At 43.7% G+C, this 23,648-nt stretch overlaps 1 protein-coding gene and 1 pseudogene across 2 annotated transcripts in view; both read left to right on the forward strand.

The window, feature by feature from the left end:
- Positions 1-2,888: 2,888 nt before the first annotated feature.
- Positions 2,889-3,845, forward strand: LOC140621170 (large ribosomal subunit protein uL30-like; annotated as a pseudogene).
- Positions 3,846-5,313: 1,468 nt separating this feature from the next.
- The window catches only part of PANK1 (pantothenate kinase 1), a 57,794-nt gene continuing 39,459 nt past the window's right edge, over positions 5,314-23,648 (forward strand). Inside the window, exon 1 of one of the 2 annotated variants that reach the window (XM_072806158.1) lies at positions 5,314-5,656. In XM_072806158.1, coding sequence (XP_072662259.1) covers positions 5,329-5,656 — 328 coding nt within the window. In that variant the 5' untranslated portion in view covers positions 5,314-5,328. Of the gene's footprint in view, positions 5,657-6,302; positions 6,556-23,648 lie in introns of those variants that run through there. The other variant, XM_072806159.1, reaches the window with a different exon arrangement.

Consider the following 23,648-nt stretch of genomic DNA (forward strand, 5'->3'; position numbering starts at 1 on the left):
GTTTTGTCTTGTATTCCCACCGTCTGTTTTACTGCCTACAACATAGTACAGAATGAATGAATGACTGGCAAGTCAATCAATGAATGAACAAAGAAAGAGAAGAAGTGGCTTTTGGGTTCCTTCCTCCTTTACTCTTTCCCAAACATTTATTCCATGCCCCTGTTGGAGCACGAGAGCTCATACCTCAAAGTTACACTTCCAAGATACACCTATCCTGAATAATCCTGTGAGATACCGCCTGACTTCCTCTCTACCACATGCCCAGTGTGATCGATCCAGGACACCAGCCTGACAAGGACGGGGGAAAAGGAAACAGGTGTAGGACGTTCTGTCCCAGTACCAGTACTTCTGCCCTGCCTGGGTCTGAGCCACTTGGCTCAGGCCTTCCTCACCATGCCTGGGAATCAAGCTGGAGAGAGTATGTCCTTGGAGATACTGCACTGCTAAAGCTTCTGCTTGCATCTCGGATGTAAACTGCTTCCTAAACTACTCAGCTCAAGTTATATGGGAACTTGAAAACTGTATCTTTGAATATTTAGGAATAGCGATGGACATTTTTTAGCAAATTTACAGTAGAAAATAGAGACATCCTGGGTAGAATATCATGCAAGTCATTTATTTAGTCACAGATAATTACCAGAAGTTTCCTAAGGCTACATGAGGAATAAGAGTAATCTGCCTTTTATTTATTTGTTTGTTTATTTATTTATTAGGGGGAGGGCAGAGACACAAGCAGGCTCCATGCAGGGAGCCCGATGTGGGACTCAATCCTGGGTCCCCAGGATGACACCCTGGGCCTAAGGCAGGCGCTAAACCACAGAGCCACCCAGGGATCCCCAAGAGTCATCTGCATTAATGGTGATCACAGTGTGTGTGTGTATGTGTGTGTGTGTTGTGGGGAGGGTGAGGATGGGGGTAGTGGATACAGATAGTCAAATAGTAATATTAAAGAGGACTTCAACTCCCTCCATTTTGACCTCAAACTTTCTTATTGATTAAGTTCTTCTTTCCAGCTTTATCTCTTAAGTCAGGCAAAAGAGCCTCTAGGTCAAGCATCACCTGATGGGAACCAAAACTCCTAAAGCAGTAAGGATTGCCCTGTACCAACAAGGCCTGAATGATTGACCTCAAGAAAACCTGATCAACTTGACCTTGACTACCCAGCAGCATTTACCCACTGACCTTTGTCCCACATTTTCCTTATATAAACCTGGAAGTATTTTTAGCACTTTGGAGACAGTCTTTGAGACTTTAGATCGAGGTATTCCTGGTGTTGGCAGCACTGAAATAAATCCCTTTCTTGTTGCACCACCACTCATCTCTCTGCCTTTGGATTTTTGTCAGCAGCAAGTGGCTAGGCCTGGTCTGTTTGGGACCCTCTGAGCCAAGCTCTTGCACCCCTGTGCCCTGGTTACAATATCTAGCTTTTTCATTGCAGTTATGATGTGCTGGGCACTTTGCATATGTTAATTCATTTCATCATTGTAACAACTCAGGTATATCCTATTATAATCCCCATTGACAAGGGAACAGATACATTGTAGAATTACAAACCAATAGAGTCATGAAGATACAGTGTAGGGAATAGGAACACCTGATCCTAGTCCTGAGGGTCAGGGAAGATTTCTCCAAATATTAGAGGTTGTAGCAGAGGTCTGAAGATTGAGTCAGAATCTGGTGGACAAAGAAGTCTGAGGGTTGAGGCGCCTGGGTAGCTCTGTCATTAAGTGTCTGCCTTCCACTCTGGTCATGATCCCAGGTTCCTGGGATCAAGTCCCACATCATTCGCCCTGCTCAGTGAGGAGTCTACTTCTCCCTTTCCCTCTACCCTTCTGCCCCGCTCATGCATGCTCTCCATCTCTCTCTCTCCTTAGCTCTCTCTCCAAAATAAATAAGTAAAATCTTTTTTTTTTTAAGATTTTATTTATTTCTTCATGAGACACACACACACACACACACACACACACACACACAGAGGCAGAGACACAGGCAGAGGGAGAAGCAGGGAGCCCAACGTGGGACTCGATCCCAGGTGGCTAGGATCACACCCTGGGCTGAAGGCGGCTCTAAACCGCTGAGCCACCCGGGCTGCCCAAATAAGTAAAATCTAAAAAAAAAAAAAAAAAGAAAGAAAGAAAAAGAAAGAAAGAAAAGAAAGAAAGAAAGAAAGAAAGAAAGAAAGAAAGAAAGAAGAAAGGAAGGAAGGAAGGAAGGAAGGAAGGAAGGAAGGAAGAAGAAAGAAAGAAAGAAAGAAAGAAAGAAAGAAAGAAAGAAAGAAAGAAAAGAAAGAAAGAAAGAAAGAAAAAGAAAGAAAGAAAGAAAGAAAGAAAGAAAGAAAGAAAGAAAGAAAGAAAGAAAGAAAGAAAGAAAGAAAGAAAAAGAGGTCTGGGAGAAGAGAATTTCAGGCAACGGAAATAGCAAGTGCAAAGGGATAACAAGTTGTTTGAGCAACTGGCAGGCTGCCCTATAGCAGGAGCATAGGGAGCTGGAGATGAGGCAGGAGAGGTAGGCAGGGGCCGTTGCACCCAAGTCTGGTTTTTCTCTGTCTCAAATAGTATCATAAGGTCAGGGATAGAAGATTTAGGGTTTAGCCCTAGTTTTGCTCTTAATAATCTCAGCCATCTCTGTGGTTCAATTTCCTTATCTGGAAAAATGAGTAGATGGACTAGAGTTCTCAAATGGCCCCTATGCTTCGAAAGCTGTGGTTCTGGGTAGGGCTCTCCTGGAAGCAACTGCCGTTCCAAGGTGCATGCTCGGGCTGCTGCTGAATGCACTGAGGCCCAGGGGCTTGGCAAGCAAGCACTTGCTGGCCTCTGACTCTTCTGTAGGTTTAGTCAATACAAATGATGGAGAATATCATACATAAGAAATCACACAGGGCTGGAACCATGGAGGGTGCAGAGGAGAAGAAAGAGAAGGTTCCTGTTGTGCCAGAAACCCTTAAGAAAAAGCGAAGAAATTTCGCAGAGTTGAATATCAAGCGTCTGAGAAAAAAAGTTTGCCCAAAAGATGCTTTGAAAGTCTAGGAGGAAGCTTATCTATGAAAAAGCTAAGCATTACCACAAAGCATACAGGCAGATGTACAGAACTGAGATTCGAATGGCGAGGATGTCATTCGAATTCGAAAAGCTGGCAATTTCTACACGCCTGCAGAACCCAAATTGGCATTTGTCATCAGGATCAGAGGTATCAATGGTGTGAGCCCAAAGGTTTGAAAGGTGTTGCAGCTTCTTCGCCTACGCCAGATCTTTTTTTTTTTTTTTTTTTTTTTTTTTTTTTTTTTTTTTTTTAATTTATTTATGATAGGCACACAGTGAGAGAGAGAGAGGCAGAGACACAGGCAGAGGGAGAAGCAGGCTCCATGCACCGGGAGCCCGATGTGGGATTCGATCCCGGGTCTCCAGGATCGCGCCCTGGGTCAAAGGCAGGCGCCAAACCGCTGCGCCACCCAGGGATCCCATACGCCAGATCTTCAATGGCTTCAGTTAACATGCTAAGGATTGTGGAACCTTACATAGCATGGGGGTACCCAAACCTGAAGTCAGTGAATGAATTGATCTATGAGCATGGTTATGGCAGGATCAATAAGAAGCGAATTGTCCTGAGATGATAACACATTGATTGCCCGATCTCTTGATAAATATGGCATCATCTGCATGGAGGATCTGAGTCACGAGATCTATATCGTTGGAAAACGTTTCAAAGGAGCAAACACGTTTTTATGGCGTTTCAAATTATCTTCTCCACGAGGCAGAATGAAGAAAAAGACCACTCATTTTGTAGAAGGTGGAGATGCTGGCAACAGGGAAGACCAGACCAATAGGCTTATTAGAAGGATGAACTAAGGTTATTTTTGTAATCTGGTCAGTTAATAAATAACTGCTTTCAAATGGGGGGGGGGAGAGAAATCATACAGTAAATGTGGCTGTGAGCATGGTTTGCTCCCCTCATTTGAAGGATGAACTGCTAATAACAACGTAATTAAAAGAATTACCTCTTTGAGGCATTTACTGTGTGCCAGGATCGTACTAGGTAGATTTCTCACAACAGCTCCTTCTTAGATTGGAAAGCTGAGGCCTCAAGGCATTACATAACTTCCGTAAGGTCCTCACCACCCAAATCTGTCCTGCCTGCTGAGCATGTCCAGTCCTGTTTCCTATTGTCAGGTGTGTTAACCCGAGCAATTTTCCATGGGTTTGCTCAGTGGCTAAGTCGTAATTTGAACCCAGCTCGGAGTCCAAAGCTTATGGCGTGGACCGCCCTGCCATGCTGCCTTCCCTTCTTAAAGCACAGGCAACTCCTTACTCTATAAATAGGATGACATTGTCTCTTGACGTCCTTTCTGGGTGAGGAAAGTGCTTTTTATAGCTTGGGACCGCTTCTGTTTACGGGGTGTCTTCCAGCACCGGTTAATCCTGTGTGCAGCTGCGTCCTTCGCTGTCCTTACACTGTATTCCCAGGCCTCCTCCCTGCAAAGGCAACTCCAGGGACCACATGGTGTCTGTACGTGTGCCAGTGAAGAAATTTCACTCCCTGCTTCCCAGATCGGCCTGCCTTTCTATAAATAATCGTTCTCCTCCCTCCACTCAGGCCTGTGAGTAGTTTGGTCACTTAACCGAGCACACGCACACTCGCAAAGCGCGGCGAGGAGGGGCGCTGTAGGGGACACCGGGAATGACCTTGCAAAGGGGTCTAGCCCCCTGCGGGCAGGACTAGCCGCCCTGAAACCTCCACAAATACTTGGGTCCTCGGTGTTCCTCCCCACGCCGCCTGCTCCTCTGGCGCCAGCTCGCCCAGTCCCCTCTCCTGCTCCGAGACACAAAGCCCAACCCGCCCATCTCCTTGCAAACCCCGAGAACTTCGGTCCCCATGTTGAAACTCGTCGGCGGCGGCGGCGGTGGCGGTGGCGGTGGCGGCGGCGGCGGCGGCGGCGGCGGCGGGCAGCACTGGGCATGCTCAGTAGCGGGGCCGGGGCCGGGGCCGGGAGGCAGGGAAGCGGCGCTGGGAGTCGCGCGGCCCGGGGAACGGGGGGAGGCGGGCAGTGGGGGCCCCGGCTGGGGGTCGGCGGGGATCCCCGCTTCCGCGCCGGGCCCCGGCATGCTCCCGGCCGGCGCGGCGGGGCGGGCGCGCGGGGGGCAGAGCGCGGGCGAGCGGGGGGAGCCGGTGGGAGAAGGGGAGGAGCGCCGGGCTCGCCGTCCCCCGGCGCCGGCTCTGCGGCTGCTGAATCGGAAGCCGCAGGGAGGATCCGGGGAAATAAAGACGCCCGAGAATGACCTCCAGCGAGGCCGCCTGAGCCGCGGGCCGCGCGCCGCCGCACCGGCCCCGGGCATGGGCGAGCGGGGCGGGCGGCCGGAGCCCTCGGCCACGCACGCCCCGGGGGCCCCCGCCGGCACCGGCACCGGCACCGGCACCGGCACCGGCGCCGCCGCCGCCGCCGCCGCCGTCAACGGGCTGCTGCACAACGGCTTCCACCCGCCGCCGGTCCAGCCGCCGCGCCTCTGCAGCCGGGGCCCCGCGGGCGGTGGCGACGCGGCGCCCCCGCGCCTCCCGCTCCCGCCCGAGCTCCAGCCGCAGCCGCCGCCCCCTCAGCACGACTCCCCGGCCAAGAAATGCCGGCTGCGGAGGAGGATGGACTCTGGGAGGAAGCACAGGCCGCGTAAGTCCCCCGGCGAGGCGAGCGGGGCGCGCGGCAGGCGCCGGGGAGCCGCGGGGCAGGCGCCGGGGAGCCGCGGGGGAGCCTCGGCGCCCGCTGGCGGGGGCTGTGCGGGGGGCTCCCGGGACCGACTCTTTCCCCAGGGGCTCCAGGCACTAGAGATCGCTGCCTGAGCCTCACGCTTGCTTGCTTCGGTCTGCAGAATGGGCCGATCGAATCTGGCGACCTGGCGCTGCTCCTGCAGTCGCGGCTCTAAAGCGGCTCCTGCTCCGCCCGCCTTCCTAATTCGTTGTTGGGAAAATGCACGTGTGAGAACATTTCTCGGGGTCCGGGAGTAGGCGCAGACTGGAGGGACAGCCGGAGCCACCCTCTCCCATCTCCTCGCCCCTTTTCCTTTCCAGACTTCATCATTCTGGGGATGGCGCTCAGGCAGCCACCTTGTCCTTTGAATCGCAGAGCAGCCGCCAGAACCTCGGGGCTATTGGCAAGCGCCAGGCCTGGAGGCGTGGAGTTTGACAACCCCCCAAATCACGGCCTCCTAAAGGCTTTTCCCTCGTAGCCAATGAGAGGACCTGTCGGCAATGACACACCCACTGATACCATGTGGGCCGGAACTATGTGGACCAATGAGAATTGGAGGTGGATTTTTTTTTTTTTTTTTTCGGGTACTGAGGGGATAGAGAGTTGAGGATTTCTAATGGTACTGTCTGCGGCGTAAAAGGCTGAGATGCGTTATTTCACGGTCTGAGCTTGCATATGATGTTAGTTTATAAAGACTACCTCCCCGCAGGACGTTGTGAGATGTAAATTTGTAGATCGAGTTTACAACTGGTTTTTCCTATCTGAGCCGAACCTCATTCAACTGGTGTCTTTAATGAAGCTTATAAATGGCAAAAAGCAAAGTAAGTAGAATGCATACTAATTAGTGATTGCATTCAAACACCATTTACGTATATCTGATACGGAGAAATTGCTAGTGTAGGTTTTGGATTTATCTATAAAAGCTTGATATTTGGCCAACTTTGGTGTCTCTGTTTAGACTCTTAGTTTTCCTGCGCTCAATTAAAATCTCTGGGACTTTGGAAGGTATTGATGTGCGGGGCCGTTGACTCTGATACTTGTATTTTGTAGATCTGAAATGTTTAGGTTGAAAGTTAAAGTCTTGTCTGGAACTTTGAAGCCACACAGAAGATTTGGTAATGGTTGTAAGGAGGACATCTATTTAGCGCTTGAATTTATTTATTTTTATTTATTATTTTTCTTTTTGAGACTTGTTAGAAAATTTCTTTATTGACTTAATATTGATTACTTATGATTTATTAACTGGTTTTAGTTCTTTCGAAACCACATTTTAGTTATTTCTCTGATCTACATGTACAAATTGCATGACAATTTGCAACGTAAATAGCTAAAATATATTGAAAGAGAACTGTGTTGAGTTTTTGTGTATACAGCTAGCTTATATGGTCTATGAGGGCATAACACCTTTTGAAGTAAGTTTTGAGGAATTTAAAGTACACTCTTAATAATAGATTGGAAGCATAGAAAAAAATAATTTGAGCCTTAATTTGAGCTTGCAAACCTACAGGGATTATTATTTTAGAATACAAGAAAATGTAACTTTATGCCTGTATCTTTGGTGTCAAAAATTAAAGTGGTTTGTATTTTTTACAAAAGTAAAAACCTGGACAGCCCGGGTGGCTCAGCGGTTTAGCGCCGCCTTCAGCCCAGGGCGTGATCCTGGAGTCCAGGGATTGAGTCCCCACGTCGGGCTCCCGGCTTGGAGCCTGCTTCTCCCTCTGCCTGTGTCTCTGCCTCTCTCTCTCTGTGTGTGTGTGTCTCTCATGAAGAAATAAATAAAATCTTAAAAAATAAACACCTTAGCTATTTTAAGTTCAGTGACCAGGACACATAAACTTTTAAAAGGGATCCATCGAAATTGACTTTTTATTATCCTACCATGCATGTTTTCTTTTCTCAAATTTGAACACACATTTCCAAAATAAATTTTATGTGTTCTGAGTCACATCTGCTGTGTTCACCACCAAAATTTCTCTGAAAAAACTAGACACTTTAATGTCTTTATACCTTGCCTAAGTTACCGTTTGCGTATCTTTTTAATATTTAGGTATCTTTTTATGAAAAAAGATATGCTCAATCATTCATATTTAGGTTCTCTAATACACTGAGAGTTAAGTATATCCCTATTTTCTAATGACTGATAGATTTTCTGTGAGCAACTATAACAAAGTATTGGATGCTTTAAATAAAATGTAAGAGTATGTTGGGGTGGAAGCCCTGAAGCTAGGCAAATAATTCCTACTTAGCAGTTTACAACATTAGACACTTGATTTTATTTAAACCAGAAGTGTGCTAAAGACAGCCAGATCTTACTTCTCTCAGATAAGCATCTGGAATGCTTATGTGAGTAGGTATGTTTCTGTTTGGTAATATTGCAGTTAGAGTGCAGTACATATTGAAATTCTTTATGTTTAAAAACAATAAGGAAAAAAAAAACAATGAGTAGAATGAAACAAATAATTCAATAGTTTCTAATTGTTTAAAAAATTTAGATCTCAGTGCAGGGACTCTTTTGTAATTTAAACACCAGACCTGTGGCAGGTTGATTTTGCTAAACCCGGTGAGGGGAACATTGTCCACTGTTTTCATTGAAAGTACTATTTCCTTACTACTTGTCCTTGGAAAGCTTTTCTTAGACTAACTGCTTCATCAAGCTTCCTTGGTTACTTGACTTCCCTCTGCTACTCAGCAGCTGTGTGACCTTAACGAAGTTACTAGCTCTCATCTTGAGATATTGGAGTTGGCTAGATGATCTTCAAGTGTGGTTTCTTGTATCTTTCAAATTCTATGACACTTCAGAGCTGATAGTTCTTTCTACATGACTTCTACACTAGTTATCCACTCTGCCACATGCTTTAGCATTTAACTATGTTTGGGGGTTTGGGGAATTTTTTTTTTTGACTTGCGCCAATTGTTTCATGTGTGTTATTTGTCTTATCTCCTCTATTAAGTTGGAAGTCTGACTACAGGTAACATAGTTTTTTCTCTTATGCCTTGCACCTTGGGTATATGAACATTTGATTGATGTCACAGAGAAAAAGTACAAATGACATTAACTCCCACCTCGTTGAGATAGCCATCTCCATCCATAAGATAGACTTTGGCAAAAGTCCTTCAGTGGATTTTCCATAAAGTATCAACTGGGAGATTCCTTTGGCCTGCTCTTGGCACTTTGATTCTTCAAAGCACACATAAATGACACCTTATAGAGATAGTACATTTCTCAAATATTTCGAAACAAATAATAGTCCTAATAAAATGCTGTGAGGACCTAATGTATTGTAAATGGTGTAGCCATTCATACCCAGGAGGGCTTGAGTTTGTTTGTTTTAAATATTTTATTTATTTATTCATGAGAGACAGAGAGAGAGAGAGAGGGGGCAGAGACACAGGCAGAGGGAGAAGCAGGCTCCATGCAGGGAGCCCAACTTGGGACTTGATCCTGGGTCTCCAGGATCACACCCCCGGCTGTAGGCGGTGCTAAACCGCTGAGCCACCCTGGCTGGGAGAGCTTGAGTTTGAATTGCAGCTGGATGGACTAAAGCCAGTTATCTTACCTTCCTGCTTCAGTTCCAGTATAAGATGGGGATAATCAATAATCGTACTCTCTCATTGGGTTGATGTGAGGATTAAATGAGATAATGTATATTAAGAACTTAGATTCCTGCTTGGCACATAGCAGTTATTCAGCAAATGCCAACTGTCATCACCTCCATACAAAATACTGTCCACTATTAATCCATAGGACAGGACAATTGAACTGGCAGAGACAATTCAGACTGACTTAGTATAAAAAAAAAAAATACAAGCTCAGAATAAGAAAGACCAAAGTGTTTTATTTAATAAGCTGTAACAGGAACGCCTGGGTGGCTCAGCAGTTGACCGTCTGCCTTTGGCTCAGGGCGTGGTCCTGGAGTCCCAGGGTGGAGTCCCACATCGGGCTCCCTGCATGGAGCCTGCTTTTCCCTCTGCCTGTGTCTCTGCCTCTCTCTCTCTCTTTCATGAATAAATAAATAAAATCTTTAAAAAAATACATTTTGATAACTTTTTATTTAAAAATAAAATTTTAGCATAAACATTTTCTTATGGCATTAAAACATCATTTTTAATAGTTGTATTATACTTCCAATATTCATGATATGGATATACCATTTTTTATTTAACCTTTCTCTCATAGCTTTAGGCCATAGCGAGGGTCTCTATACCATAAATAGTGCTGCAGCAACAACTTTGTACATACTCTTTCTTTCTTTCTTTTCTTTTTTTTTTTTTTTATTTATTTATGATAGTCACAGAGAGAGAGAGAGGCGCAGAGACACAGGCAGAGGGAGAAGCAGGCTCCATGCACCGGGAGCCCGATGTGGGATTCGATCCCGGGTCTCCAGGATCACGCCCTGGGCCAAAGGCAGGCGCAAAACCGCTGCGCCACCCAGGGATTCCCATACTCTTTCTTAAGTATTTTTTGTTTGTTTTTAAAAAATTTGTTTATTTGAGAGGGAGAGAGAATGTCAAGCAGACACCCACTGAGCAGAAACTCAGCTTGGGGCTCTATCTCACCACCCAGAGATCATGACCTGAGCTGAAAACAGAAGTCCAACCCTCCACCAACTGAGCCACCTAGACGCTCCTTAAGTTATTTTTGTAAATACATTTTGAGAATGTGAATACATTTTTTTTTTTTTTTGGAGGAGGAACAGAAATGGAACAAAGTAGTATTTAGATGTTGCCTTGAAATGCTGGGTATTTTAGACCACAAGGACACTGTTATATGAGCCACCTTAGTGGAGGGAGGAAAAAAATGCAAAGGAGATTGTTGGAGTCACTGAACACTACGCTACAGAAAGGCAAATATTTGGGCATCATCAGAAGTCAGGAGGGTGAGTGCTGCCCTGTCCATTCCCTCTTCTGTTGTGTGGCAACAAGCAGAAATAAGGACTGGATCAGTGCCAGCAGCCTCCTGTGGGGTGGGAGTGGGTAGGTCTGGCTTCTCAAATCATTTAGGTAGAAGAATACTAGCAGAAAATGGGTGAGAGTTCATTATGCACATAACATACTCATGGGTACAAACTGAAGAAACCAAATCTTTTTTTTTTTTAAGATTTTATCCATTTATCCATGAGAGACACAGAGCCAGAGACATAGGCAGAAGGAGGAGAAGCAGGCTCCATGCAGGAGCCAGATGTGGGACTCAATCCCGGAACTCCAGGATCATGTCCTGAGCTGAAGGTAGATGCTCAACCACTGAGCCACCTAAGCATCCCGTGAAGAAACCAAATCTGTTAACAGTTTTAGCTAGCCACCATGGTGAAAGTACAAGGCTTTAATTTTCTAAACATTAGGTTATTTAGCTTTGGCATTTAGGCTTTCCACTAACTCTGAATCAGGCTAATTAGAAAAACCAGGATAAAAAGGTAATAGGTAGAATTTTCCAGTTATATCTGCATAGAGTGTAGATATATGTGCTTTTTAAAAAGACAACATATTGGGATCCCTGGGTGGCGCAGCTGTTTGGCGCCTGCCTTTGGCCCAGGGCGCAATCCTGGAGACCCGGGATCGAATCCCACGTCGGGCTCCCGGTGCATGGAGCCTGCTCCTCCCTCTGCCTGTGTCTCTGCCTCTCTCTCTCTCTCTCTCTCTCTCTCTCTGTGTGACTATCGTAAATAAATAAATATTTTTTAAAAAAAGACAACATATTCGGTGCTTCTAGATGGAAGGGAAGCATTGAAAATTCAAGAACAAAAGACAAATGGAAGGCAAGAGCACACTATAGTATTGCTACCTTCTGGGACATGGTCAGTTGGTCTCTGTGTCTCTCATTAATAAATAAATAAAATATTTTAAAAAAAAAGAATTTAAGACCCAAGTGTCCAACATCTGAGTGGTTAAGTCAAATATCAGGATCTGTTAGAATGTGAATACTTTTCCTCAAAAGACCAGTAAGTAAATTTCAACATTAATACAAAGCATATTTGTTTGTCACAGTAACCAAAAATGGAAAGAGTGCTGCTCATTTTTAGCATGTGGGACACTTAAGAAGTGTATAAAACAAAATCCATCATGGTTTTGGAAACAGAATTAGTAGGGAAACAAAGGAGTACTGGTTTTAATCAACAGTTTTAAAGTTTGGTTTGATTTGGTTTTTGTGGTAGCCTGGCTTGTATGCATGTGTATGGTTTTAATACAAACCAAATGCATGAAAGTAAAAGTAAATCGAGGTTTGACTTCTGTGATATTTAGTTATATGTGCTTTAGCTTTAATAGGTAGGCCGGTATTCACCTTGGGATGGCAGTATTCTAAATCAGATATAGTGTACCCAATGTGGTGCACAGAATTTCTAAGTAGACCTTTTCTCTAGATAGTGCCACTGTCAAGTTTGGTATCTCATTACTTAATTCATGACATCTCTTAAATGCTTAGAGCTGGGTAATCGTGTGTGTGTGTGTGTGTGTGTGTTCATATTCTCTTTGGAAATATATTTGAAGGGAGCTGTCGATTCGAAGGAGTGAGGTAGGTAATGTTAGTTGTAGAGGCAGTTACATCAAAATAATGATCTGGACCTTTAGCAGATTTCTTTATAGTTTGAAAAGAGGATGGAAAAACTCATGACAATAGTGAGTACTTACGGTAGTCACTTTGAGTAATCACAGTAGCTGTTATTGAGCAACAGCTATCTGCCCATTGTTTTGTACATGTTCTTATGAAAGCTTGCAAATTACCAACCCCACTCTCCATTCTACAGTTGGGGACAGAGAATCTCAGAAAATTGAATGAAGTATCCTGCCCAACAACCTGTAGTCATTGGATGGCAGGGCCAAAAATTCAGACCCAAGTCTAAGTCCGTTGCCAGCTGGCTGACTGTCTTATGCCATGATAAGCCTACTATTTATGGGGAAAGGAAATGTGTTCTGTAAAACTTTCAGAAGAGATAAGTGTATGCAAGCTGTACACCTTTGGCAAAAAGCTGATCCATGTGTCTGTGGGAGTAACAGTGGCCAGCATTAAGGGGCATGTACTATGTGCAGACTCTGAGCTAAACACTTTACGTGGATTATCTGAGCAAACACTCCTAGCACCCTATGAGATGGGTACTGCTATGGATTGAATGCTTGTGTCCCCCCCAAAACTCATATATTGACCTTCTAACCCCCAAGGTGATTATATTGGGTGGGGCCTTTGGGAGGTGATTAGGTCATGACACTAGAACGCTAATGATTGGGATTAGTGTCCTTATAAAAGAGACCTCAGAAAGCTAGCCCCCCCTCCATCCCTACTTCTGCCATGTGAGGTTACAGCCAAAAGAGAGCCATCTAGGACACAGGCTGTCACCAGACACCAAATCCACCAGAACCTTGACCTTAGACTCTCAGAACTGTGAAAGATAAATTTCTGTTGTTTATAAGATATTCAGACTATGGTAAGACAGATACTATCATCCTCTTCCTTTTTCAGGTGAAGAAAATGAAAGGGTACAAGGGCTCAGGGTAAAACTATATGAGTTCAGATTTTGACTCTGCTGGGGTAGACTCAGGATCCTAGAGGACTCTCAGGAAGTATGAGTAGTGTTCTGTAGTGCAGAGAGCTTTAGAGCCACCAGACCTAAATTCAGAGCCTCATTGCACTGTAGGTTTTTTTTTTTTTTAAAGATTAATTTATTTATTTTAGATAGAGAAAGAGAGAGAGTGGAGAGGGAGGGGCAGAGAGAGAGAGTCTTAAGCAGACTCCACAGTGAGCACAGAGTCCAACCTGGGACTCCATCCCAGGACCGTGGGATCGAACCAAGAGTTGGGTGCTCAACTGACTGTGCCACCCAGGCACTCCAGCACTGTTTATAACAGTATGGCCTTAAGGTGAGATCCTCAACTTCTGGGAGTACTTCTTGAATAGAGAAAATGGTGCCCATCTTATTCATTGTGAGGACCAAATATGAAAAATGCAGATAAGTGTAGAAGAGAATGGTTGGACCCTGGTATGTGCATAGTAAAAGATATTTTGCTATTATCAGGAGCAACTATTAATAAAGGGCATTTAATATCAATATTATTGCTGTTATTTATCACAAAGGCTTTCAAAACTTCGTGAAATCTCAGAATTTCCATGAACTCATCTTTCCTGGACTGAACTCATCTTGCCTGGACTGAGATTGGGCTGGGGTTTCAGGGTACCTTCCAAACTGGCCTAACAACACATCTGAGTGGAAGCTCCCCTAATTCCCTCTGACATTTCCAGAAGCAGGACACATGGCTTGTGTCACAATTCATGACCTCATTGTCACTTTCGTAAATTGCTCTATTGCAGCTCCAGAGATGGAACACATACAGCATGGCCCATCTGAGGGTAATGTTGGCAACTGTGGACTAAGAAGACTGTCATTCATTTTACTGCTAAACTAGTGTCAGGACAAAGTCATTTTTAAAAAAGGAAGTTTCTTCCTTTGATCTTTACGGTTTTATACCTCAGTCCTTGAGTGAGGCAGTTCATGCACAAAAGAGATGAGAAGAATTAAGAAAGGGAGCACTTTGCCTTTATATAAAAGCTGCATGAGTTGGACAAGGCTTCAGAGTTCAGAACAGCCACATGGAATTTTGAGGCCTTTCTACCCTGCAGCCCAGCAAACTTTGTTCTGGCAGATGATGAAATGGCTATTTCTGGGCACTTGTTGTCTTTGGGACTGGAGTGTGAACCTTCTGTTGCACCTGGCCTTGACTCTATGCTGAATCTGGGCCACAGGGCCTTTAGCTTGCACCTCTGGACGGTCTGAGCCCGCATGAGCCTCTGTGAGCTGGGTCCAGCCTGGGTAGTGTCAGTTATTAAGAATCATCTGGGGCTTCTGGACAGACAACTTCTTTATAGCCTGAGGTAGACAGTCCAGGATTGAGAGAGGCAGGAGTGGACTTGTGTGACTTAAAGCTTGATATGGGTCAGCAGTGTGATGAGGCTTCCAGCAGAAGCCTCAATAAATGTTATCAGCTCTTATGGCTGGTGGTGTTAAGATGCCCTTCCTTACATGAAGTCAAATCATACTCCCATAACAACTTCTACCTTGACAGTCCATTATATCCAGTCCCTTTTCTATGTGATGGCTCACTGGATATTTAAAGACAGTTATTGGGGATCCCTGGGTGGCTCAGTGGTTTAGCGCCTGCCTTTGGCCCAGGGCGCGATCCTGGAGTCCCAGGATTGAGTCCCGCGTCAGGCTCCTGGCATGGAGCCTGCTACTCCCTTCTCCTGTGTCTCTGCCTCTCTCTCTCTCTATGTCTATCATAAATAATAAATAAATATATATTAAAAAAAATAAAGACAGTTATTTTATCTTGACTTTTCCTTGGGGTCCTACCCTCTGAAAAACCAAGACCCACACACTCACCTGCCAGATGCCATCATTTTTGTGATTCAGTATTGGTTGTACTGGGTTGCCAAAAGTATTAAAGCTTAGACAGGATGATGGCCTCTTGGGATTGTCAGAAAGGGGATTAGGTAGTACTGGGCTGGGTAACCTTGAACACTGAGATTTATTTATTAATTTTTTAAAAAAATATTTTATTTGTTTATTCATGAGACACACACACACACACACACACGCACACACAGAGGCAGAGGGAGAAGCAGGCTCCATGCAGCGAGCCTGATGTGGGACTCGATCCTGCGTCTCCAGGATCACACCCTGGGCTGAAGGTGGTGCCAAACCGCTGAGCCACCCAAGCTGCCCAAGCACTGAGATTTAGTAAGCCTATGGGTCCCATGGAGGCTAACCAGTTTTTGTTCCTGTGGGCCACACTCTGCCCACAGGATGTGATACTTGGCTCCCTGTGATCCCAAGCTGGAGTGTAGCCTGATGCCAATTGCCTGGCTTGATTTTACTCAAATACTGTGGCATTTCCAAAGTCCCTAAACTCTGTGTATTCATCAAAGGACTTTAACATAATTGAGGCTTTCTATTTACTATTCATATTTTCCCAACTACCAATGGTTGGTGAACAACATCTAAAGACATGCTACGTATTTAGGGGAAGGAAAGGAATATCCGTTAGGTCAAGAGGATAATTCTTATCTTTTATGGAAGGTTTTCACTGTAAGGAAGTGGCCCAAATGTGATCTATTCTTTGGAATGACTGTATAATATGTCATCAACACTTACTGTTTTTCAAAGATTTTATTTATTTATTTATTTGATTGAGAGAGAGAGGGAGCACGTAAGGCCCTATCCCAGGAGTCTGAGATCATGATCTGAGCTGAAGGCTGACACTTGACCTGTTGAGCCACCTAGGCCCATATCATCAAATTTTAATTTTTGTATATTGTATTTTTTAAAGATTTTATTTATTTATTCATGAAAGACACAGAGAGAGAGGCAGAGACACAGGCAGAGGGAGAAGCAGGCCCCACGCAGGGAGCCAATGTGGGACTTGATCCCGGGTCTCCAGGATCACGCCCTGGGCCAAAGGCAGATGCCCAACCGCTGAGCCACCCAGGCATCCCAACATTTAATTTTTTTTTTAAGTATTTATTTATTTATTCATTTATTTATTTATTTATGAAAGAGAGAGCATGTATGAGAGAGCACTAGCTGAGGAGGGGGAGAAGCAGACTCCTCGAGGAGCAGGAAGCCAGACATGGGCCTGCATCCCAGGGCCCTGGGATCATGACCTGAGTCAAAGGCAGCCAGTCAACCGACTGAACCACCTAGGTGCCCCAGTGCTATCATCTACACTTTTAAGAAGTGGTAAGGAATATCATGAATAATTATGCCAGGACCACAGGCACAAACTGGTGTTATCCTAGGCAAACCATGACAAGTCCCATGGTATGCTAGTGCCAGCTCCAACAGGCTCTGTGAGTCGACTGTACACTTTACTTCCTAACTCTGCATTCAGTATCCTTGTGTTGGTAGCTTGAAATTGGCTACGGTGGGTGTATTTACATTTAGAGAAATTGGTGAACAGTGAAAATCAAGGCTTTATTTTTCGAAAGCCAGTTGCTAAACATTTACCAGTACACCACTGACTAGAAAACAGGTCCTGGGTCATGCAAAGTGCCAGAGAGCATCAGTAATACAAGCTGAATTATTAAGGCATTTGAGTCAGAGAAGCGGAGGTCAGCATGTCCTCTGCTAAGTAAGGACAGTGACAGATGATGAGGAGTTAGACAAAGGAGCTTCATTCTCAGGAAAGAAGTATTCTACAATATCTGAGGGCCCACTATGGTGTAAGGGTAGAATTTTTAATCATATTGTTATTTGGCTCCCTCTCCCCCTCTTAATTTCCTACCCTTATGGGGATCCCTGGGTGGCTTAGCGGTTTAGCGCCTGCCTTCAGCCCAGGGCGTGATCCTGGAGACCCGAGATCGAGTCCCACATTGGGCTTCCTGTGTGGAGCCTGCTTCTCCCTCTGCCTGTGTCCTGCCTCTCTCTCTCTGTGTCTCTCATGAATAAATAAATAAAAATTAAAAAAAAAATTCCTACCCCAAATATGGTTGGGAATCAGTGCTGGATCACCCAGTAGTTAGAACAAGCAGGTGTTAGTGTACCAGCAATGAAACAGGAGAATTAAGGAAAGAAGAAAATAGTATATATGACTAATTGGTATATATCCATGCATGCACCAAAGTGCTAATCACAGGAAAATAAGAACTTTGGGCTTCTTTATACTCATTTTATGATTTACTACTGTTTTTATTTCGAATGACTTGAATTGTTTTGAGCTACATGTTCATTACATGTGGGTTGGGAACCAACATTTCTTTTTAAAATTGGTTTAAGTCGGGATCCCTGGGTGGCGCAGCGGTTTGGCGCCTGCCTTTGGCCCAGGGCGCGATCCTGGAGACCCGGGATCGAATCCCACGTTGGGCTCCCGGTGCATGGAGCCTGCTTCTCCCTCTGCCTGTGTCTCTGCCTCTCTCTCTGTGTGACTATCATAAATAAATAAAGAAAAAAAATATTAAAATTGGTTTAAGTCTGGCCACAATGAGCTTTGCACCTTTCTAGGGTGATTTATAGTTAATTTATTGTTGGTGAAATGGCAGGGTGGAGTTGCTAGAGTATCTTCATGTTTCTGGTTTGGGCGGGCAGGTTGAAATTTGTCTCAGCCAGGGAGTGTGGTATGTTTGTTTTCACAAGAAGGATCTGTGGGGCAAAAGGGATTTCCCCCATTCATTCCCATTTAAATTTTACTCCAAAGGTGACTCATGAATGAATGCTCCACTGTCCACTCACTGTCTTGTAGGAATATTTGGAGAGTGTTGGGATTTTTTTTTTTTAATATTTTTAAGTTTTTATTTATTTACTCATGAGATACACACACACACAGAGAGAGAGAGAGAGAGAGAGAGAGAGAGAGACAGGCAGAGGGAGAAGCAGGCTCCATGCAGGGAGCCCGACCTGGGACTGGACCCTGGGACTCCAGGATCACACCCTGGGCTGAAGGCAGGCACCAAACCGCTGAACCACCCAGGGATCCCCAGTGTTGGGATTTTAATTTATTTATTTTTTTATTTTTTTAAATTTATTTATGGTAGTCACAGAGAGAGAGAGAGAGAGAGAGAGAGAGGCAGAGACACAGGCAGAGGGAGAAGCAGGCTCCATGCACCGGGAGCCCGACGTGGGATTCGATCCCGGGTCTCCAGGGTCGCGCCCTGGGCCAAAGGCAGGCGCCAAACCGCTGCGCCACCCAGGGATCCCCCCAGTGTTGGGATTTTTACGAAAGCTTTTTATCTAGGAAAATTTCAAACCTTATACAAAACCAAAGTGTATACCCAAGAAGTGCTAATCACTCATCATTTAGCCTACCCGTCCATTCATGTCCAATCTATTTTATCTATTACATCCAAACCCCCTCCTTTCAAATTGGATGATTTGAAGCAAATCTCAGATATGCCGTTTTGATGGTATATGTTTTCATATGTATTTCTAAAAGATAAAGAACTCCTTTTAAAAACATAACCCTAATCTGTTCATTCCTGAAAAAGTTAACAAGTGTTATTTTCAGCTGAAATGATGATGTTTTATGATGCACAGTTAGAGGAATAAATTCAGTTACCTAAGCACAGGTAAAATTGTTGCATCTTGTTTGTTGATAGATGAAAATTTGATATTGTGTTTCCTGGAAGGATTCAGTTTGGGGAAGAGGATTGTTTGTTTGTTTTGCCAGTTCCTGTTATTATTTGTTTATGATTAATTTTTAACCATTTCTTCAAGGTCTGAGAGTTGAAGCTTCATTCTTGTAATGAAATAATCCTGTGCCAAAAAGATGCTTGGGGATCACCCCAGAATCCATGGATTAGATTTGTATCTCCTATGTAGTTTTTGTTTTGAGATTGAGGGATTGGGGAACAGTATTCCAACCTTCTTTCCTCTGCATCCGCTAGGGTGAGAGCAGGCAAGCCAGCACTCATCCTGAAGACAGATAGGAACCAGGCCTGGGCTCAAGTTCCAAGTCTGGATGTGCTACATTCAGGGTTGAACCTGGGATTTACAGGAGGTTGACAGGAAGGGTATTGCTGAATTTGTGAGATTTGCCATTCCAGACAATCTTTAGACCTATGACTATGCATTTCAAATTAACCACAAAAGCAAAGAAAAAGATCCTGAATCTATTTAGTGTATCACTCTTATTTGTCAAGCATTCCTGGAGATCAAAACAGTTAAACATTGGTGAATTCTTATCTGTATAACTGCCAGGACTGGCTTACTTCTTGTCAGTATTATGAGTTTTTCAATTTTATGAAAAAAGGGTTCATATGCATTTTATAAATTTTTGTCTTCCTTGACAGAATACTGAGTATCATGTGACATTTTCTAATAACTTAGGGATATTGCTGATATCTGTTTTTATAATAGGTTGTATAAGTGATGATGTACAAATGGTTGTTGCTCTTTTGTTTTTTAGTTAATGGATATTTGTTATGCATCAGCTATGTATAAGATGGAACTCATAAAAAGGTCCAGGTATATTATTCAAAGTTCTTCTTTAAGAATATTTTTGCCTCTTTAAGAGCTGTAATTAAAAAGCATGTTGGAAACCACCTAACTAATGTTTGGGTGAGTTCCTTAACGTCTCATCCTCAGTCTGTCAGCTGTAAAATGGGCATAATAAGAATGCCTACCATGCTGGAATAAAATTAAAATTTTATTGTTTAATTAAAATTAAATCAAATATTGCATGTAAAGCTTCAGCACAGAAACTAGTACATAGGAAGCCCTTTATGGTAGTTGATACAGTGCTGCTGCTGCTGGATTAATCCATTTTTTGTAGACCTTGGAATAATCTTCTGAATTTTTACAAACAGACCATTGATCGGCACGTTGTTAGTTCTCAAGTCTTTTTTTTTTTTTTTTTTTTTGAGATTTTATTTATTTATTCACGAGAGACACAGAGAGAGAGGCAGAGACACAGGCAGAGGGAGAAGCAGGATCCATGCAGGGAGCCCGACATGGGACTCGATCCCGGGTCTCCAGGATCGCGCCCTGGGCCGACGGCAGCTGCTCAACCGCTAAACTACCCAGGCATCCCAGTTCTGAAGTCTTTTAAAAAGTTTGGCTTGTGTACGTATGTCCATCTAAAATTGCACAAGCTGGGCAGTCCTGGTGGCTCAGCAGTTTAGCACTGCCTTCAGCCCAGGGCCTGATCCTGAAGACGCGGGATCGAGTCCCATGTCGGGCTCCCTGCATGGAGCCTGCTTCTCCCTCTGCCTGTGTCTCTGCCTCACTCTCTCTCTCTCTGTCTCTCATGAATGAATAAATAAAATCTTTAATAAAAAAAATAAAATTGCACAAGCTAATATACCACTTCAGTACAAATGTACCACACTCAATTAAATTTTAGGCAAGGCTTAGTTCTTTGCTTGGCAAATGCTCTCACTCTGGCATAGGTCACTTATATAATAACAAGTAAATGAATAACCTGTCCAGTTTAGAGTTTTAGCACTCACTATAAGGTTTAGATGCTTTTGTCTGATTTTTATGTTTTTTTACACGCAAACTGAGCTGTTATTTTTAGTGTTTAGCTTTTTGTGAAACATTTGCAGTAAATATTTCCAAGTTACTGAATCAGTTTTGATTCCAGAAATCCCCGGATTGCAAGGAAAGCTGTTCAAAAAACAGTTAGAATTTGCACCTACTCTCTGTGAGTCAAACTTTTCTCCACATTGTGTAATCCAAACAAAGTAGAAAGATAAATTGGATGCTGAAATTTAGGAGACTACACCTATCATCTATAAGTGATAACTGGCCAGTCTTTACATTCATCAAAACAGCTTTGTTCTCATAGATGAACTTTATGTTAAATATGTAATGTGTTTTGTAAAATAAATCAATGTAATGATGTTGTTCTTATCTCTCTCTCTCTTTTTAAAAAAAAGATTTTATTTATTTATTAATGAGAGAGAGAGGTAGACACACAGGCAGAGGGAGAAGCAGGCTCCATGCACGGAGCCCGACGTGGGACTCCATCCTGGGTCTCCAGGATCAGGCCCTGGGCTGAAGGCTGCGCTAAACCGCTGAGCCACCCGGGCTGCCCGCTCTTATCTCTTTCATATGGAGGTCCAGAGTTAAGATGTAATAAAAAATTTCCAAAAAAAAAAAAAAAAAAATTTCCAGTGCTAACTTGTTTGAAAATCTCACCTTAATGATGGAGAAGGGCACTCTGTCCCCAGACTAAATGGCACCAGATAAATAAAATATTTTGAATGGTCATATTTATATTTTTAAATATATTTATATTTTTAAAGTTGTAACCTCTTTTTCCAGTTAGATATTACATTTAGCTGTGCTTTGATAAAAATTGTTATAGTAAAAGGAAACACTTATTACTTATTACAGTGATCATCACTTCTGGAAACTTGCCAGCGATAAGCCAGAAGGCAGCTGAGAACCTGGAGGGAAGCAAAATGCTTCTAAGCAACCAAAATCCGCATTGGAAAGTAGATAAAATTGGAGATGCTTTTGCATTTTGCATTCAGAGTACTTCCTGTGCTCTCTGTCCGAGTCTATTTACTCTTACCAAAGGCACAGTTTTTTGTTTTGTTTTGTTTTTAAGATTTTATTTATTTATTCATGAGAGACACAGAGAACGAGAGAGGCAGAGACACAGGCAGAGGGAGAAACAGGCTCCATGCGGGGAGTCTGATGTGGGTGGGACTCCATCGGGGTCTCCAGGATCATGCCCTGGGCTGAAGGTGGCGTTAAACCACTGAGCCACCTGGGCTGCCCCAAAGGCACAGTTTTTAACAGACTTGCTTTTCTGGTTTCTCTGTATTCATATACTGAAGGTTTGGGACAGGTATACCTTGGTAACATTGATAGCAGTAAGAAATTAACAGCATTAGCCCAAAAGCAAGACAAAGAAAGCTATAATAGAGACAAAAGAATACTCAAGCCATAGCAGCCTGGCAAGCACAGATTCCTGTGGTTCTTGAGGGCATCAGTATATATAGTGGACACAAAAATTGATTCTCATATGCCCATCAATCATCAGGAAGAGCTAAAAAATTTTTTGTTTATTTTCTTTAAAAATATGGGAAAGTGGGATCCCTGGGTGGCGCAGCGGTTAAGCGCCTGCCTTTGGCCCAGGGCGTGATCCTGGAGACCCGGGATCGAATCCCACGTCAGGCTCCCGGTGCATGGAGCCTGCTTCTCCCTCTGCCTATGTCTCTGCCTCTCTCTCTGTGTGTGTGTGACTATCATAAATAAATAAAAATTTAAAAAATATATAAAATAAAAAAAATAAAAAAAAATAAAAATATGGGAAAGTGGGTCATACATTTTAGATTTTTTTCAAAAGCAATTATAATTTGGATTTATATTTTATTTATTTTTTTAAAAGATTTTATTTATTTGGAAGAGAGAGAACATGAGCAGGGAGAGGGACAGAGGGAGAAAGAGAAGAAGATGTTCTGTTGAGCAGGGGAGCCTGACATGGGGCTCCATCCCAGGACCCTGGGATTTTGACCTGAGCCAAGGCAGCTGCTTAACCAACTGAGCCACCCTGGTACCCCAATTTGGCATATATATATATATATATATATATATATATATATATATATATATATATGATTTTATTTATTTATTCATGAGAGACACACAGAGAGAGAGAGAGAGAGGCAGAGACACAGGCAGAGGGAGAAGCAGGCTCCATGCAGGGAGCCCGACATGGGACTCGATCCCGGGTCTCCAGGATCACGCTCCAAGCCAAAGGCAGACGTTCAACCGCTGAGCCACCCAGGTGTCCCAGGCATTTATGCTTTAAAAGTTATATATAAAATGAAGGGATTAGGTCAGAGCTTTATATATCCATAATATCTGCTTTATTAAGATATAATTCACTCGCAATTCAGCCATTTAAAGTGTACAATTAGGTGGTTTTTAGCATATTCACAGAGTGCAACTTTTACCACAATCAGTTTTAGAACACTCCATTGCCCCTTCCCTGCCCCCAGAAAACTTAGTAGCAGTCTCTCCTTTTTGCCCCCACAACTCCCAGTGCCAGGCAACCACTATTTCTGTCTCTTACAGATTTACCTATTGTGGACGTTTCATATATTGGAGTCATACAATATGTGGTCTTTTGTGATTGGTTCCTTTCATATAGCATAGTATTTTTCTTTTTTTTTTAGATTTTATTTATTTATTCATGAGAGATAGATAGATAGAGAGAGAGAGAGAGAGAGGCAGAGACACAGGCAGAGGGAGAAGCAGGCTCCATGCAGGGAGACTGACATGGGACTCCACCCTGGGACTCCAGGATCACGCCCTGGGCAGACGCTAAACCACTGAGCCACCCAGGGACGCTAAACCACTGAGCTAAACCACTGAGCCACCCAGGGATCCCCTAGCATAGTATTTTTCAAGGTTTGTCTATGTTGCCTTTGGGCATATCAGTATTTCATTCCTTCTTATTGCTGAATAATACTTCATTGCATGGA

This window comes from Canis lupus, chromosome 29 (assembly GCF_048164855.1).
Source record: "Canis lupus baileyi chromosome 29, mCanLup2.hap1, whole genome shotgun sequence".
Classification (NCBI taxonomy): Eukaryota; Metazoa; Chordata; class Mammalia; order Carnivora; family Canidae; genus Canis; species Canis lupus.